This window comes from Cheilinus undulatus, linkage group 2 (assembly GCF_018320785.1).
Source record: "Cheilinus undulatus linkage group 2, ASM1832078v1, whole genome shotgun sequence".
Taxonomy (NCBI): domain Eukaryota; kingdom Metazoa; phylum Chordata; class Actinopteri; order Labriformes; family Labridae; genus Cheilinus; species Cheilinus undulatus.
This window is the reverse complement of record NC_054866.1, coordinates 10,037,172-10,052,899: the sequence shown is the minus strand read 5'-3', so window position 1 is coordinate 10,052,899 and position 15,728 is coordinate 10,037,172. Positions and strand designations below refer to the sequence as shown.

The following is a 15,728-nucleotide window of genomic DNA, read 5'->3' as shown; positions in this document are numbered from 1 at the left end:
TTCAAAATTCGAAGTCCAAGAAAAACTGAACAGGTGCGCGAATCATCACCAAAATCTAATCAATTCTTCCCTGTCACTATCCCAATATTCCCTGAAAGTTTGGTGAAGATCCGACTTTCCGTTCTCGAGTTATCTTATACACATACAAACAAACAAAGATGCGGAACCCTTTACATAACCCCCTGCCGATTTCATCGGCGTGGGTAGTTATACAGTCTTATTGCTGAGGGTGTGAAAGATCTCCTAAATCTTTCCGTCCTGCAGAGAAGAGAGAGGAGCCGTCTACCACTGTTGTTTTTTTGGTCATTTAAGTTGATATGAAGTGGATGATCCATGTTCCCCAGAATGGCATCCACCTTCTTCAGTGTGCATCTCTCCACCACATCCTCCAATGAGCTGAACTTGATTCCAACCACAGAGCCAGCTTTTTTAACCAGTTTGATCAGACGCCTTGCATCCTTGTGTTTTACACTGCCTCCCCAGCAGACTGCAGCATAAAACAGAACACTTGCCACCACAGACTGATAAAACATCTGCAGCATCTTACTGCAGATGTCTATTGATCTGAGTCTCCTCAGGCAAAGAGGCGACTCTGCCCCTTTTTGTAGATGAAGGCTACGTAAATGGAAATAAATGGTAATTTATTAGTAAATGGACCGTAAGTGTGGTGTTCTTAGTTCCAAGCCTCTCCTGAACCAAAGGCAACGTTAGCTTCTCCGACGAGCTAAGGAGAAAAAGAACTCAAGTGTTGCGCAGTGGTCCTAAGTCCTGTTTTCAAATGAAAGTAATTTAAGCATTTCATTTGGAAATCAAGGTCAAGGAATCCAAGGTGCTTGAAGTCCAGTGTTTTCAGTTTCCACCGTCTGTGACGGTTAAGCGTCATGTCATCTGCTGCTGTTGGTCCACTGTGCTCCATCAAGTCCACAGTCAACACTGTCAGCCATCTACTAGGAGATTTTAGAATACTTTATGTTTCTATCTGCAAAAAGTTTCATGGAGATACTGATTTCCTTTATACTTGTCCACAGTGAAGCCAAGACTACCAGAATCTGGTTTGCTGACTGTGGTATTACTGTGTTTGATTTGCCAGCCAACCTGAACAGAATCTCTGGATCAAGAGGAAGATGAGAGACACCAGACTCAACAATACAGACGAGCCTAAGACTGCTATCAGAGAAGGCCTGGGCTTCATAACACCCCAGCAGTGCCATGGACTGATTGGCTCCATGACATATCACATAGATGCTGTAAGTGCATAAATGAGCATTATTTTCTAGAAGGTCAATATTTCTGTATCATAAATCCGTTTTTGGAATGATGCTTTAAAATACTGTAATATATTGCAAACAAAATAGTCTTGAAATATTTTTTTTTATTTAATTTTTCTTGGATTAAACCAAAGCAAAAACAAACTTTTTTGATGATACTAACATTTTAGATACATTTGTATCTATTTGTACTAATATCAGTGTTTTTGTATTTTAAAAAAACAGTATCGAGGTGCAGATTTAGTTCAGCTGGTAGAGCAGGCACCCAAAAATAAAGGACACAGCCTTTCACACTCCAGTCACAGGTACAAAAACCGATCCTGGCACTGCTTTCTGCATGTATGCCCCCATTCTCTCTCCCTGTATTTCCTGTCTCTCTTTAGCTGTCCTATCTTGTAAAGGCAAAAAGCCCAAATAATAACTTTTAAAAAAGGTAGTAGCAAGATATCCCTACTTTTAATGCTTTTAATGCTGGCTGTTGACAGATTTTTTTATGCTGCAGTGCATAATGTAATATTTTACTGACTGATAGATTAAGACTCCTCAGTAGATACGGACCGACATCGTGGCACACAAACACCCGAACAGATGAACAGGCAGGCAGCCATAGAGCCACAGCAAGCTGTTCAATAATGGATTGGCTCTTAAAATACCCAGAGAAGTGGTACTGTCTCAAGGGCTTGGCCTGAAAGCTCAGAATAAATACTGACGCTGTCCACCTCACAGTTTTCTACCACACACATGCATCCATCTGTTCTGCACAGACGTGCCTGCATTCACTGTCTACAAACCGATCTGTGCACACTGACTGTCACTACAGAATCTCTGCACAGAGAGTTTTGCTGACTGCTCAGGATGGATGTCGCTTCCATACACAAACACCAAAGGCTGCATCCTGACACACTGAGACTTCATGTCTTCCCCTGCTGTCTCTCTCCCTCTCTCCTCCTTTGTCTTCCTGTCTTTGCTGGCAGACTGCCCTCCTGTTCCAGCCATTATATTTGCCCTTCCCCCTCTGCCACGGAAGTGAAATCAGGAGTTACCAGAACAGAGAGCAACATATCTGAAACTGACTGTAAATCACTCAAGTCACGTACATAGAGCTTCACCTCTACTCAGCCTTTATGCACTTGTGCAAATAATTATTTCACTAATGGGTGCATGATATTATTATGTATGATAACATTGGCAGAGGGAAGCTTAGAGAGGTTCTTGTCCGTACTAACAAATATGAAAAATTCTACTTAGCCCCTCTATGGTGGTTTTAAGATGGCACAGGCCCATTAATTAAGACGTAGTTCATGAAATATTAATCTGATTCTTTATTTATTTATCTATAACCTATGAAAAATTAAACCCCTGATGCATTCAGACAGTGAACTTAAAACCATCAAAGTATGTGGCAAAGACACATTTCAATTTTGTCTAGTTTTTAGTACAACCACAAAGACAGCAACAGGTGCCAGAACTTAAACAGTTTGGAAAATATAACTCTGACAGTTTATGATAACTTTTAGCCAGATATTCTGTTTCAAAATTAAGCAATGTTTAGGAAACTGAGGATAATTTTTTTTCAAAACAACTACCATGGTTATCCACTGGGAGAAAACTTGAGTCTATGTCTGCTTGATCACTAGAAGTTCCACTCATAATCATATCTACAGTAGAGCCCCAGGAATAAGATGGATAGGACATTCTTTTGGTTCATCACTGGAGAGTGATAAACCAAAAGAACACAACTAACAGTGGCGCCCTCTACTGGAGTTCCTACTGACTTGTCCTGTAAGGCCTATGTATCGTCGCCAGTCTGCATGATGCTGTCCCCATGGTGAGTTTATTTGTAGCAAAAACTGCTAAAATATGGTTATGGTCATGGTAGTTGCTAACGTAGTTGAAAGGGGGCTGGTGTCCCTGCCTCCAGAGCCTTTGGGTGTGGGATTTCCACTCCCACACCCTTAAACTGCATCATTCGTAGACACCTACATTTTAAAGACCTGTGAAGGTGAGTACTCCTGACACTGCAGGTCTTAGACTAGCTGCGCATAATATGACATAATATGGTAATATATGCTGAGGTGTTGACAACAAGTTCTCAACTGTTTCAGCTCAACCTGAGGCAGTCGGTCCAATCAGAACCTGAAACGTGACATGCCATACCTCGAGGATCGGGAATGTGCCTTGCACAGATCTGGACAATGGCCATCAGGAGGCTGGAGCAGCACAGGGCCTAGGCTGACACATGCTCCCACACCTGTACTGACCTGGCTGCTAGAATACCCGAAAATAAGTTTGTTTTTCTTAATAAAAGTATCATTTATCATGCCACGTGTTAGCGGGAACTCCAAAACCAATATCAATCATTTCAGTGACAATCTTGATTGGTTTTTGGATTATTAAGGCTCACCACTTTGTTGTAGTGGGCTGCAAACCAGTATTAATACCGTCACCTATAAAATTACCGCCATGGAATGGGTTTTAGCAACACAGTCATCACCGGTTTAAATACATGTGTTGTGTGTTAGTGCACACGTAAGGCATAATCGATGCTGCCATTAGCATAGCAGAGTGATATGTGACAGACAACTGCTTGATATCATCTGAGCCCAGTCATCAGCATGTTTCAGTCAAGCAATCCAAGCAGCCAGGTAACTAACCAAACCACACCCACTCATGCTGTTGTAAATTAGCCTGCAGTATGCTATGATTTGGTAATAACATATAATTGTGATTATGCTTGACAATATTGTGATGTGCAATAACAATGAAACACATAAATTGTATCATGAGTCTATTTGCTTGTTTATAGGAAAATGCAGAGAACAGTGATAGTTTTGAAGTGTGAATTTCTGACTTCTTAACATGCTTATATGAAGAGGCATATAAAAATACAAAGCCTGAAGTTATTACAGAGTGATGCTTTTAAAAGAACTTAATATTCACACTACTTTTACTAAGTGAAAATTCAGTGGCACTGTTGTAAACATAAAGGCCTTTTTGCATATTTTTGTAAATCTTTCGAGTACTACTTAATACTAAAATCACTGCAGCCTTGTATGCAACAATTAGGGATGTATGATATCATTGGTGTGATATCTGTATCAGCAGATATTAGCTCATAAAGTGAATGATCACATCATCAAACATGAACATTTCTGAAGATATTTACAACTGTATTACAACTATATTTTCCCTATTTGTAAATATTGGCCATACTAAAAAATACATTAGTGGAGTTTTAGGTGGATCCAACAGACCTACAGTGCTTAACAAATTTATTAGACCACCCTAACAAAGTAAGGTTTATGCCACAGCTGCCCTAAATTAACAGCATTGGTAATTACCAAAATCATTTTTGATGTTTCTGCAATGGTTAATACACCAATATGTAAAAGCTTTTTAACCAAAATGATATTTTTAATGTTAAAATCTAATTACCATTGTTATCCATGAATTTTCAAATTTACTGATTTACAAAAAAAAAAAAAAAAAAAGAATAAATAGTAAAGCACATTAATATTTTTTGATTAATATGTCAAAATATAGTTATTTACTTGCATTCCTGAACAGAAAAATGAGTTTTAACGGTTGAATGTTATGCTTGATTCATTTCTGACTTCTCAGAGCAGCCGAGTGGGCTGGCTCAAATTTGGGTGAATTCAGTTTGAAATTCCTCATTCCTGTTCAAAACGGTAAAATGTAGAGGGCTCACTGAAAATGAAAGAGTCTACTTTAAAGCACTTCATGATGCTGGATGGTTTCTGAGACAAATATGACAGGTGGTCTAATAAATTTGTAAAGCACTGTATGTCAGCTGAAGTCTATTTCTGTATTCGTCGGCATTCTCTACACCTTAAAGTGTTTTTTTAAAATATATACTTCAATGTGTCGATTAGTAGTGTTAGTTACATCTTATTGTCACAGATATACATTGACTCATTTTCCCCATTTTGACATTTAGACCCTTGTTCACCCTCAACCACACAGATAAAAAATAATAAGAAATTATAAAAATGAAATAATAAAAATAAAAAAATTATACAAAAAAGAAATGACAATGATAAAATGAATCACTTCTTCATTTTTGTCTAATTTATTACTATTATTTTTAAATTATCATTGAGTTTTAAAAGTGTTTTTAAGGATGAAATTTATTAATTTGTTCATTCTGAAACTTTACATTGTGTGTTTTAAGGACTGAAGTTTAGGGTCTGAGTTACATTTAAATATTGGTATTGATATCGGTATTAGTTAAAATTAGTTTGTAAATATCAGCAATCCAATATCATGCATAAAGTAGCAATTATGTAGCTGCACAGGCTAATTTTTTGATTGCCATGAGATGAATTGTGTAGTTTTTTCCTCTCCAAGGGTGATATCAGTAATAACAGCAACATACAGTGAGTGTACTCACTTTGCAAAGCGTCTCTGTCAGCCTGTCCGAGGCATTAACAAAGACTACATAGTACATCAGATAAACTGAGTTTAACTTTAGCACTACAGTGATAAATCTTTTAATGGCTTTAACTATTGTTTAAAGGTGTGTTTTAACTCATGACTCGCTTGTTTTAAGTCCATGATGATTCACAGAAGGAGCATTTGGTGATAAACGAGGTCGGAGAAGCAGGGGTAAACTCTGCAGCTGGGTTAACTCACCAGTACCCCTGATCAAATTAAATTAATGATGAAACCCTATTTCCACCAAGCACTTAACAAAAAAGCACTTCAGTTCAGCAGGAAAAAAATGAAAACCACAGGTGCAGCTGCAAAGAAGGGAATGCAAAGAGACTTAAAAAAAAGCAAAAATAAAAACTTTTGTGATCATAGTTTTAGTTGAAGAAATGAACACTAGTCAGACTCGATATTTGACTCCTTCTAACTACACAAAAATGTGCTGAATGAAAGGTGGCAGATGAAGAACTCTCAGTCTAAACACCATACCAATGGCCCCAGCTAGCTGGTAGTTAGTGCTGCACATTAATGCCCCATCTTGACATACTCCATCGCTTCCTTTTTACCTGCTTTTCTTTAATCAGGTCTAACTTTTCCTTCTGTGGTCCACACTTTCTTTTTCTGACTCATCTCATCTTCTCAGAAAACCCCGTCTAGCATTTTCTCTTCTTCTCTCACTTTCAGTAACTCTTTGCGGCTCTCATCCAACCATGACTTGTGTTGTTTCATCTTTTCTGTGTCACCCCCCTCTCACCTTCAGAAACTCCTTCATCTCATCTTCTCCCTCCTCATCACTTTCTCTCCCTCCTTCTATCTGTTTCCCTCTGCGTGCCAGCCTGTACACCGCAGCTGCACCCAGCTGGCACTCCTCACTCTGCAGAATTAATGGTTCCATTATTCATCTTATTCAGTGCTTTCCCTCACTTTTACAAACTTGCACGTACGCACACACAGGCCATCTGTCATCGCAGGCCCAGCACCAGCAACAGTATTAAATTTTGTTTTGTTAGGCTGAAATTATTCTAATGTCTGTAAGAGCACAAATCATGACTTATTTGCAGACGTTTTTTAAGTTAACAGGTGTTATAATAACAGAGGAGAAAATGTATGCATTATCAGGACATGTTTTAGATGTATCCGTGTCAAAATCTTACAGTGCATCAGTAACAAGTCCAGGGTACAGTATTTATTGTGATATCCAAACAACACAAAAAAACAAATGAAGACTTGGAAAAATGATGGTGTTGGCATTTATTAAAAATCAATAGCACTTTGAATATTAAAATATCAGGCTTTCAAATATAAACTAATACTTTGGCTCCAGCATGTTTACCAACCTTCTAAAACCTTAAAATAGCTGCAGGTCTTTGGTGATATATTCACCAAGACACCTTGTTTTTGTTGAGTTCTTGCTTGGGAGTGGGATTGTGAATGCCTCCTGTCTGAAAGGGACATTTTTCCATTAATTTTGTCATTTGTTTTATTTGTTTTTTATCATGTTATGTCCTAGGATGACAGAGATTCAGTTATTTACTGATTGAATAATGCAGTGATTCATAAGTATTCCTTTATATTACATTTATTTTGCTTGTATTTTGAACATTCTTCATTAGTTATCTTTCATATCGATCTGGTTTCCTTATCAGATTGTTCTGGGAATTATGTTCCACCTGGTGTTGATTGTTTCTGTTTGCTGCTGCCTTACATTTTCTTATAGAAGCGTTAACTCAACCTTTCTGCTGACATGTTTCTTTTTTATTTGCTATTTAGTACTTTATTATACCAATATTCCTGCATTTTGTAAAGCTTGCAAGTCCTATAAATGCTTCCCTAAGAGTTACTCTGATGATCACCCAGCTGTCAGTGTGTTAACACACAGTGCTGTGAAAAAGTATTTGCCCCCTCTCTGATTCCTGATATTTTTGCATATTTATCACACTTAAGTGTTTCGGATCATCAAACCGGTTAATATCTCACAAAGGCAACCCAAAATGCAGTTTCAAAATAATAATAATAATATACATTAAGGGGAAAAAAATCCAAACCTATCTGGTCCTATGTGAAAAAGTAATTGCCTCCCTTGTTAAATCATGAGTTAACTGTGATTAACCTCAGGTTTCGGAAAGCTGAGTTCAATTTCACTGTCCACAGCCAGGCCTGATTACTGCCAGATTTGTTGAATGAAGAAATCACTTAAATAGAAGCTGTCAGACAAAGTGAAGTAGGCTAAAAAATCTCAGAAAGAAACGCATCATGCCATGAACCAAAGAAATTCAAGAACAAATGAGAAACAAAGTAATTGAAATCTATCAGTCTGGAAGGTTACAAAGCCATTTCCAAGGCTTTGGGACTCCAGAAAACCACAGTCAGAGCCATTATCCACAAATGAAGAAAACAAGGAACAGTGGTGAACCTTCCCAGGACTGATCCACCAACTAAAATTACTCCAACGACAACTCATCCAGGAGGTCACAAAAGAACTCAGAACCACATCCAAAGACCCGCAGGCCTCACTGGCCTCAGTTAGGGTCAGAGTTCATGACTCAACCATCAGAAAGACACTGGGCACAGATGGCATCATGGGAGAGTTCCAAGGCCAAAACCGCTGCTGACAAAAAAAACACAAGGCTTGTCTCATATTTGCCAAGAAACATCTTGATGATCCCCAAGGCCATTGGACAAATATTCTGTGGACTGATGAGACAAAAGTCGAACTTTCTGGGAGGTGTGTGGCCCATTACATCTGGAGTAAAAATAACAGCATCTGATAACTAGAAAAGCACTCAGAGAGCGCAGACCTCCACCATTAGCCCTATCTCCCAACAGTGAAGAATCCTTTAAAAAAAATTCCTGGATCCAGATGGTGATCCAGATCACTCCCAAAATCTCATTTGCCGACTACTCCCTCCCCGGTGGGGTGGAGACATGGTGAGGCAAAGCATTGGCTTCGCTACATGTGGACTGTCATGGCGGAAGCCCCCATGGTCTTACCGGACGACTGAAAGTCATGGCAGAGGGTGAATATTCCTCTATTCCTCCCAGCATTGTGAGTATTCTCGCTACAATTCGCTGTCTTTCTGTCCGTTACGCTTCGACTCGTCTCCTCAACCAGGCGTGCGTCTTTCAAACTCTATAAAATCCAAAACTTTGAATAAGTTACTCATGTCCACCATCTCCTGGTATGAAGTGGTAACAGCGCAGACCTCCGCCATTAGCCTTATCTCCCAATAGTACAGAATCCTTTAAAAAATTCCTGGATCCAGATAGTGATCCGGATCACTCCCAAAATCTAATCAGTTCTTCCTTATGCCATTTCTGACATTTCCTGAAAATTTCATGAAAATCTGTCCTACACTTTTTGAGTAATGTTGCTAACAAACAAACAAACAAACAAACAAGCCCACCTGATCACATAACCTCCTTGGCGGAGGTAAAAAGAACATCATGCCAACAGTCAGACATGGTGGTGTCAGTGTGATGGTCTGGGACTGCTTTGCTGCTTCAGGACCTGGACCACTTGCTGTGATTGATGGAACAATAAATTCTTCTGCCTACCAGAAAATCCTGAAGGCAAAAGTCTGACTATTTACTTGTGACCTTAAGCTCAAGCACTCAAGGGTTATGCAGCAGGACAACGACCCGAAACATACCAGCAAGTCCACCTCTGAATGGTTCAAAATAACCAAAATTAAGGTTTTGGAGTGGCCAAGTCAAAGTCCGGACTTATATCCAATTGAGATGCTGTTGCGTGACCTTAAACTTGCAGTTCATGCTGGAAACCTCTCCAACATGACAAAGAGTTGGCCAAAATTCCTCCACAGCGAAGCGAAAAACTCATCACCAGTTATCTCAAATGCTTGATTTCAGTTATTGCTGCCAAGGGTGGCACAACAAGTTATTAGGTTCAGGGGGCAATTACTTTTTCACACAGGGCCGGATAGGTTTGGATTTTTTTCCTTAATAAATAAAATCATCATTTAGAAAGTGCATTATGTATTTACTTGGTTTGTCTTTGTGAGATATTAAAGTTGGTTCGATGATCCGCAACATTTAAGTGTGATAAATATGCAAAACAAATTAGGAATCAAAAAGGGGACAAATACTTTTTCACGGCACCGTGGAAAATCAGAAAAAAGGGCTTTATTTAACACGCATTGTTGCCATTCTAGGTGTAAAATATCCCGCAATGTCCCTTACTGCTTTACTGTATCTAAAATACTCCAAGATCACTGCGGTAAAATTCTGCATCAGCTTTTTCACCGAAGCCTTGCAGTGTCTGTACATTGCTTTTTGTTTGTAACTTTTCCTCTTCGTTCTTTAGACAGAGGGATGGAAATGCTTCCACATGTCAGATTTAAACATTGTTTAAGCTTCACAATCTTAAAAAAATGTATCACTCGGTTCTACCTTGCCACTCATAAAAGCCCCCATTTTCACGCTTTTGGGTCAAGCCAACAAGTGGAGTGCAAAGGATGATGAGTAGGCAAGGGCCAATGGTAACTGTATTTCCCGCTTCCCTTTGTTCTGCTCCGCTAAAAACTACAGTTTTTGCCCTGAAGATCGACCGCTTGAATGGGAAATGGAGACACACAGCGATACTGCAAAATTAACTAGACCGTTACATCTCTAGGTTTTTGGTTTAACTAATGGCACCTCCTATTTAGTTGTGCAGCATAAAATCTTGACCGTTTGTGTTCTTGTAAATCATCAATTTTTTTTGTAAAGTTATATTTCAAGCAAACAAAAGATACTTGTGCTTTAACATATGTTTGTATACATATGTATATTGTATACACATATGTATACAATATACATTTGTATATTTTAATTTGAAATTTATATTTTTATTTATATTTCTTATTAATATTCCCTTAGAAAACCTTAAAAAGGGAACTTTGACCTCAGAAATTAATCACATTGATCAGTTTGTTTCCCAGACTTATACAGAATTTTTCCTATTTTTGCCGATTCTTGTTGCCACTTGTTCCCCATTTTGTGCCACCTTTATCCCATTTTGCTCTTTGTCACCATTTTTTGCCACTTTTATCCCATTTAAGCTACCATTTACCATGAAATACCACTTCTTTCCTTGTTTACATATTTTTGTCAATTCTTTTTACTACTTTTCCCCAATTTTTTGCCCATTTAAGCTTTTGTCATTTAATACCACTTATTTCCCTTATTTCCTATTTTTTCCCGCATTTTTGCAACTTCTTTTTGCCACTTTTATCCCATTTTTGCCCTTTTTCACCGTTTTCTACCTGTTTAAGCTTCCTTTTGCCATTGAGTACCACTTGTTTCATTTTTTGGCCTTTCTGGCCACTCTTTTTTGCCACATTTTGCCACTTTTGGACAATTTTTTGCCACCTTTAACCTACTTGAATTGCTACTTCAAGCTGTTTTTGCTACTTTTCATCTTAAATTATGGCTCTTGCAAAGGTATTGTTCAACAATTTGGCTCTTTGGTTGAGCAGCATTGAGTAACGCTGTTGTAGAATTATAACTTAGTTAGTCTCAACAAAGTTTGAGCTTATTCATACAATTATGTGTGTTAGATCACAGCAGTATAAAAGAATAACACTGACAACTAATATCTGTTCATGTCACATTATTTGCTGATGGCTCATGTTGGTCCACAGGGCCAATGTGGTCCAGCAATGTTAAACCAGCAAGCTCCCTCATTCTAATAATCCCATTATGTAAACAAAACCTTACCTTCTGCGGAGGAGAGCCCACAGCCATTTCCACGTAGTATCCCTGGCCTGACTTTCCGCGAAGGTTATCAATCATGTCCACGAAGCTGATACCAGCTGCTCCTCTCCGCTTGCGCACACCGTATTTTCCCACGTTGCCGCTCTCGCGGTCCACAGCGGCTGCGGCAGCGGCAGGTGGCAGAAGCGGTTCAGCGCGGGCGCCCTGCCGCAGTGGCACGCGGATAGCTAGAGGCAGGCCCGAGGCGTCAGGCGCGGAGTGACCGCTGGAGAGCAGACACAATATCGTCCATATGAACAGACCTGTCAACCAGCAGGGCTGTAACATCGACGTCTCCATGATGAAAGTCGGTGAAGTTGTGTTTTGGTGTGTCGGTTTAAGCGCCTGTTCAGCTTGACATCCTGTCCGCGGCGGCGAAGAAGAAGAGATCAGGTGGCGATGATGCTATGACGGCTAAAGCCATGATGGTAGTTGAACCACAAATAAGAGGGGGGGCAGGGTCACTCTTTTTTCATAGTTTTCAACAAAAATGAAGACGAAATCATGTAAACTACACAAACACTACATCTACATACAAAAAAAGCCAACGCTAGAAATGAAATCACTCTCAGAATTAACCCTCAGCCCTCGGTGTCACAGATAATTTGAGGCGACGGGTGAATTACAGGCTCCCTCTCTGAGCTCAGTGAGTCAACAAACCGCAGGCCTTTGTTGTTTCCTCCGCAAATCCTCTTGTCCAACGACCGAAACCATCGTTGGCACGCAGGCTGACCGGCGGTCCACGGTAATCCGCATCATTCCCCTCTCTAACCCGTTCATTCTGTTCTCCGCCTTCCAGTCTTTCACCTCCTCCTCCTCCTCCATCCACCCCGCTGCATCCTCCAGAGCTGCGAGACAGCGCGAGCAGCACCACGGTCAAGTAGAAAACAGAACGACACTTCCTGTCAGTATTTTCAAAATAAGACAATCCTACAGAAACCAACAACAGATAAAACTGTACAAAAAAGAAGGGAAATATTTCACTTCATATTTATTCGTACATAAAAATGTATTACATTAGAGCAATTAACCATCTATTTATTCCACTTTGTTTAACCACAACACTGTTTAAGCTTAAAGAGTTTTGCTTTTGAAGTTGAAACAGCCTAATATATACAGTAGTCTATATATATTTATATAAGAAGGTTAATTTTTTCAATTAAAAAAACTGAGTTTTTTGAGTTAAAAATTCGTAGATTGGGGTAAGGTTGGCTTAGGGGTTACACTCTTAGAAATTCCCCCGTTAAAAAAGGCAAACAACTGGCAGTAGGGTAGCCAGGAAGTTACTGTAAAATTAACGGTATGTTGCTGTAGCTGAAATTTACAGCTAGTCACTGTTTTTTTTTTTTTTTATAAATACAGCAAAAAGCTTTTTTAAACCTTAACAGGAAACTACTGTTGAAAAGATTAGCAGTTTTTTACCGTTTATTTACACTTTTTCTGAAGAAGTATATTTACAGATTTTTACTGTGAATTGAAACAAAAAACTACACCTCGCTGTTAATTCATTTCCTTTTAGCAAAATTGACAATATATATCTATTTTTCTAAACATATATTCTAAACAAGTATTCTATTTTTCTAGTGATTTGATAAATTACTCCTTGCATGTCATGTTATAAACGCCATCTTTTAATGTGATAAACATGCAACTTAAAATGTCAAGACAAATAACAAAACTTCAAAGTGTCTTCTCAAACATATCTCTTTATTGAAATTGAACATACGTACAAGTATCAATGCTGTTGTGCCAAAACCTTCTGCAAAAAGGTCAACTTTTTTTTTAAGATTTATTTTTTGGGCCTTTATTCGATAGAGGAAGGACAGTGGATAGACTCGGAAACAGGGAAGAGAGTGGGGAGAGACATGCGGTAAAGTGCCAAAGGCTGGATTCGAACCCAAGCCACCCGCGTACGTGGGTAGCGCCTTAAACCACTCGACCATCTGCGCTAAAAAATAAAAAAAAAGGTCAACTTATCAAGGTTTAACAAAAACTGCCCAATTTTAATTTGTTTATATGTTGGGTTTTTTAATGATTTTGATGGGTCTTAGGATCATCAGACTTTCTCATAACGTAGAGAATAACTTAAAACTTCAATTCTACTTAAAACACTAAAATAACAAAACAAAAATAAGTTGGTTTAGGACTGACTACACCAGTCTGCTTCAAGCATTGGTGTCTAAGAAGATTGTAACACAAACAACAAATATCAAAAAATTTGGTTGTAAAGAAAGTGCATCAATATAAACTTAAGTTTCCCATAGGCCACTATAGTACTACATTGGTGTCCACAAATCTGGCATGGAGACATTATTAGAGGTACTGTAGGATATCCTGGACTAGAGACAATTTTACTGTAGCTCCCTCTGAATTTCCTTGCTGGACAGGAACTGCAAGGAACTGTAAAGGAAAAAGCAACATTGGAACAAAAGCAATAATACATCAAATTAATCATCTGAATTCAATTTTCAGCAACTGTTAAGATCAAGCTAATGTTAGCTGGCAAAGAATTTACTCACTCTGTGTGCCTGCGGTGTTTGTGCGTCATGTCAAACTCCAGCTAATGCTAATCGTACAAATGACCTCAAACTTAGTAAGTGATGGTTTTTGCCTATTCTAACTAGCAAAGCAGTAAGGCACTCACCTGTTTATTGTTAGGATGGAGGTGGATAACAATGTGACTGATAACTTCACTCTCCTTCCAAGCATGTGGTCTCACCTTCTTGTTCCTGAAATGCAATGCAAAAAATACCGTAAATGACTGTTTTCTTTCCTTGAAGCAGTAATACAGTAAAATACTGTTCTAAACCGTTATTATACAGGGTTGTCCTGTATTTAAACAGAACAGGATCTTACCGTTGAAATTCCCTCGTAAATTTACAGCAGTTTGTTAGAGTGTAGGTTGCACTGTGTTCAACTCTGGCCTGTGGCTCGTTCAGTGCATGTCATTACCCACTCGCTCATCTCTGCAAAGCTGGAAAAAAGTACAACTACTGTACTACTGTACCCAAGTAAAAGCACAGTTACTCAGGTTGAAAGGTACTTTGGTAAAAGTAAAAGAACTGTTCTGTAAATCTAAATTAAGTACTGAGTGCTGAGTAAAACTTGGGCTGAATGGTTTGGGAAAATAATCTAATTGTGGGGTTTTTTTCCCCCAATATTCCATTTGCAATTTGACATACAGTCATTTTTTGAGTTTCTCATGTGTTTTTTTAACAAATGCAAGCAATGAGTCATTCTATATCATAACCAACAGAATATTACGCAGACTAAACATTAACTGTTGTTCCTGTAGGCCAGCCCTATATGTAAGGATGACAAAACATGATGTATAGCTCAGTATGAATTACATAGGCTATCTTTATCATCTACTTTGATCACAGTCATAAATTTACTCATTTGTTTAACTTACGGCAAAGGTCATCAAGTACATTAGCACGGGGCCAGATTTAGTCTTGACGTAGATTGTGGGGGTTGGACTTTCAAATTAACAAAAGTTGCATAGCTCTTAGGGGTCCACAATCACACCAGCATGATTTCATCATGCGCAACTTTTGTCACATGACAGCATAAAAATAAAGCCACATTTTGCATTGCAATCACTTCGTGTGAAGCGAAGCTTTCTTTCAGTTTTTGTTTGATGTCAATAGGCCAAGTAAAACAGGAAATATGATCATTTTAATTTGAAATAAAAATTAATGTTACACATAGGGGACAGTGGACCATGCTGTACAGGACTGACACTGGTATTTTTAATAATTAGCATAATAGGCACAATTAGCACAATAAGCATATTGTAATTTGTCTTTAAAAATGACAATATATTGTTTTAAATAATAAAAAATAAATAAATAAATAAAAATCCATCTTTGTGGGGCTTGTCTTTTGAAGGTCCTATATCTATAAGAGTGAATTAAACTTAAAAATAGTTTTCATTTTATAAAGTTGAAGTAATGCTGAAAAAGATTATACCAAAAATGAACAAGGTATATGTTTTCTGAGTGGTTTATTTTGTTAAAAGAAAATTAACAAAATGGCAAAATATCCAGAGGACCTGTAATAGTTAACAAATAATTGTATTAGTATTTGTATTTTCTTTCACAAAACATAGTTTTTTAGGCATTAACAGTGAGATGTATCCCTATTACCTAGAACGCAGCAGGCCACAAGGAGGCAGGCCTGCCTACAGAGTTGGCTAGACCCATGGAAAACACAGAGAATGGGCCCTCCCCAACTGTGATCAAGCACCAATATTAACCC

General features: G+C 38.4%; 1 protein-coding gene across 1 annotated transcript in view; it reads right to left on the bottom strand.

The window, feature by feature from the left end:
- bace1 (beta-secretase 1) overlaps nt 1–12,296 on the bottom strand; it is a 30,900-nt gene extending 18,604 nt beyond the window's left edge. The window contains exon 1 of the mRNA XM_041796415.1: nt 11,433–12,296. Within this exon, the coding sequence (XP_041652349.1) occupies nt 11,433–11,768 (336 nt within the window). The 5' untranslated portion in view covers nt 11,769–12,296. The remainder of the gene's footprint in view (nt 1–11,432) is intronic.
- Between the last annotated feature and the right edge of the window lie 3,432 nt (nt 12,297–15,728).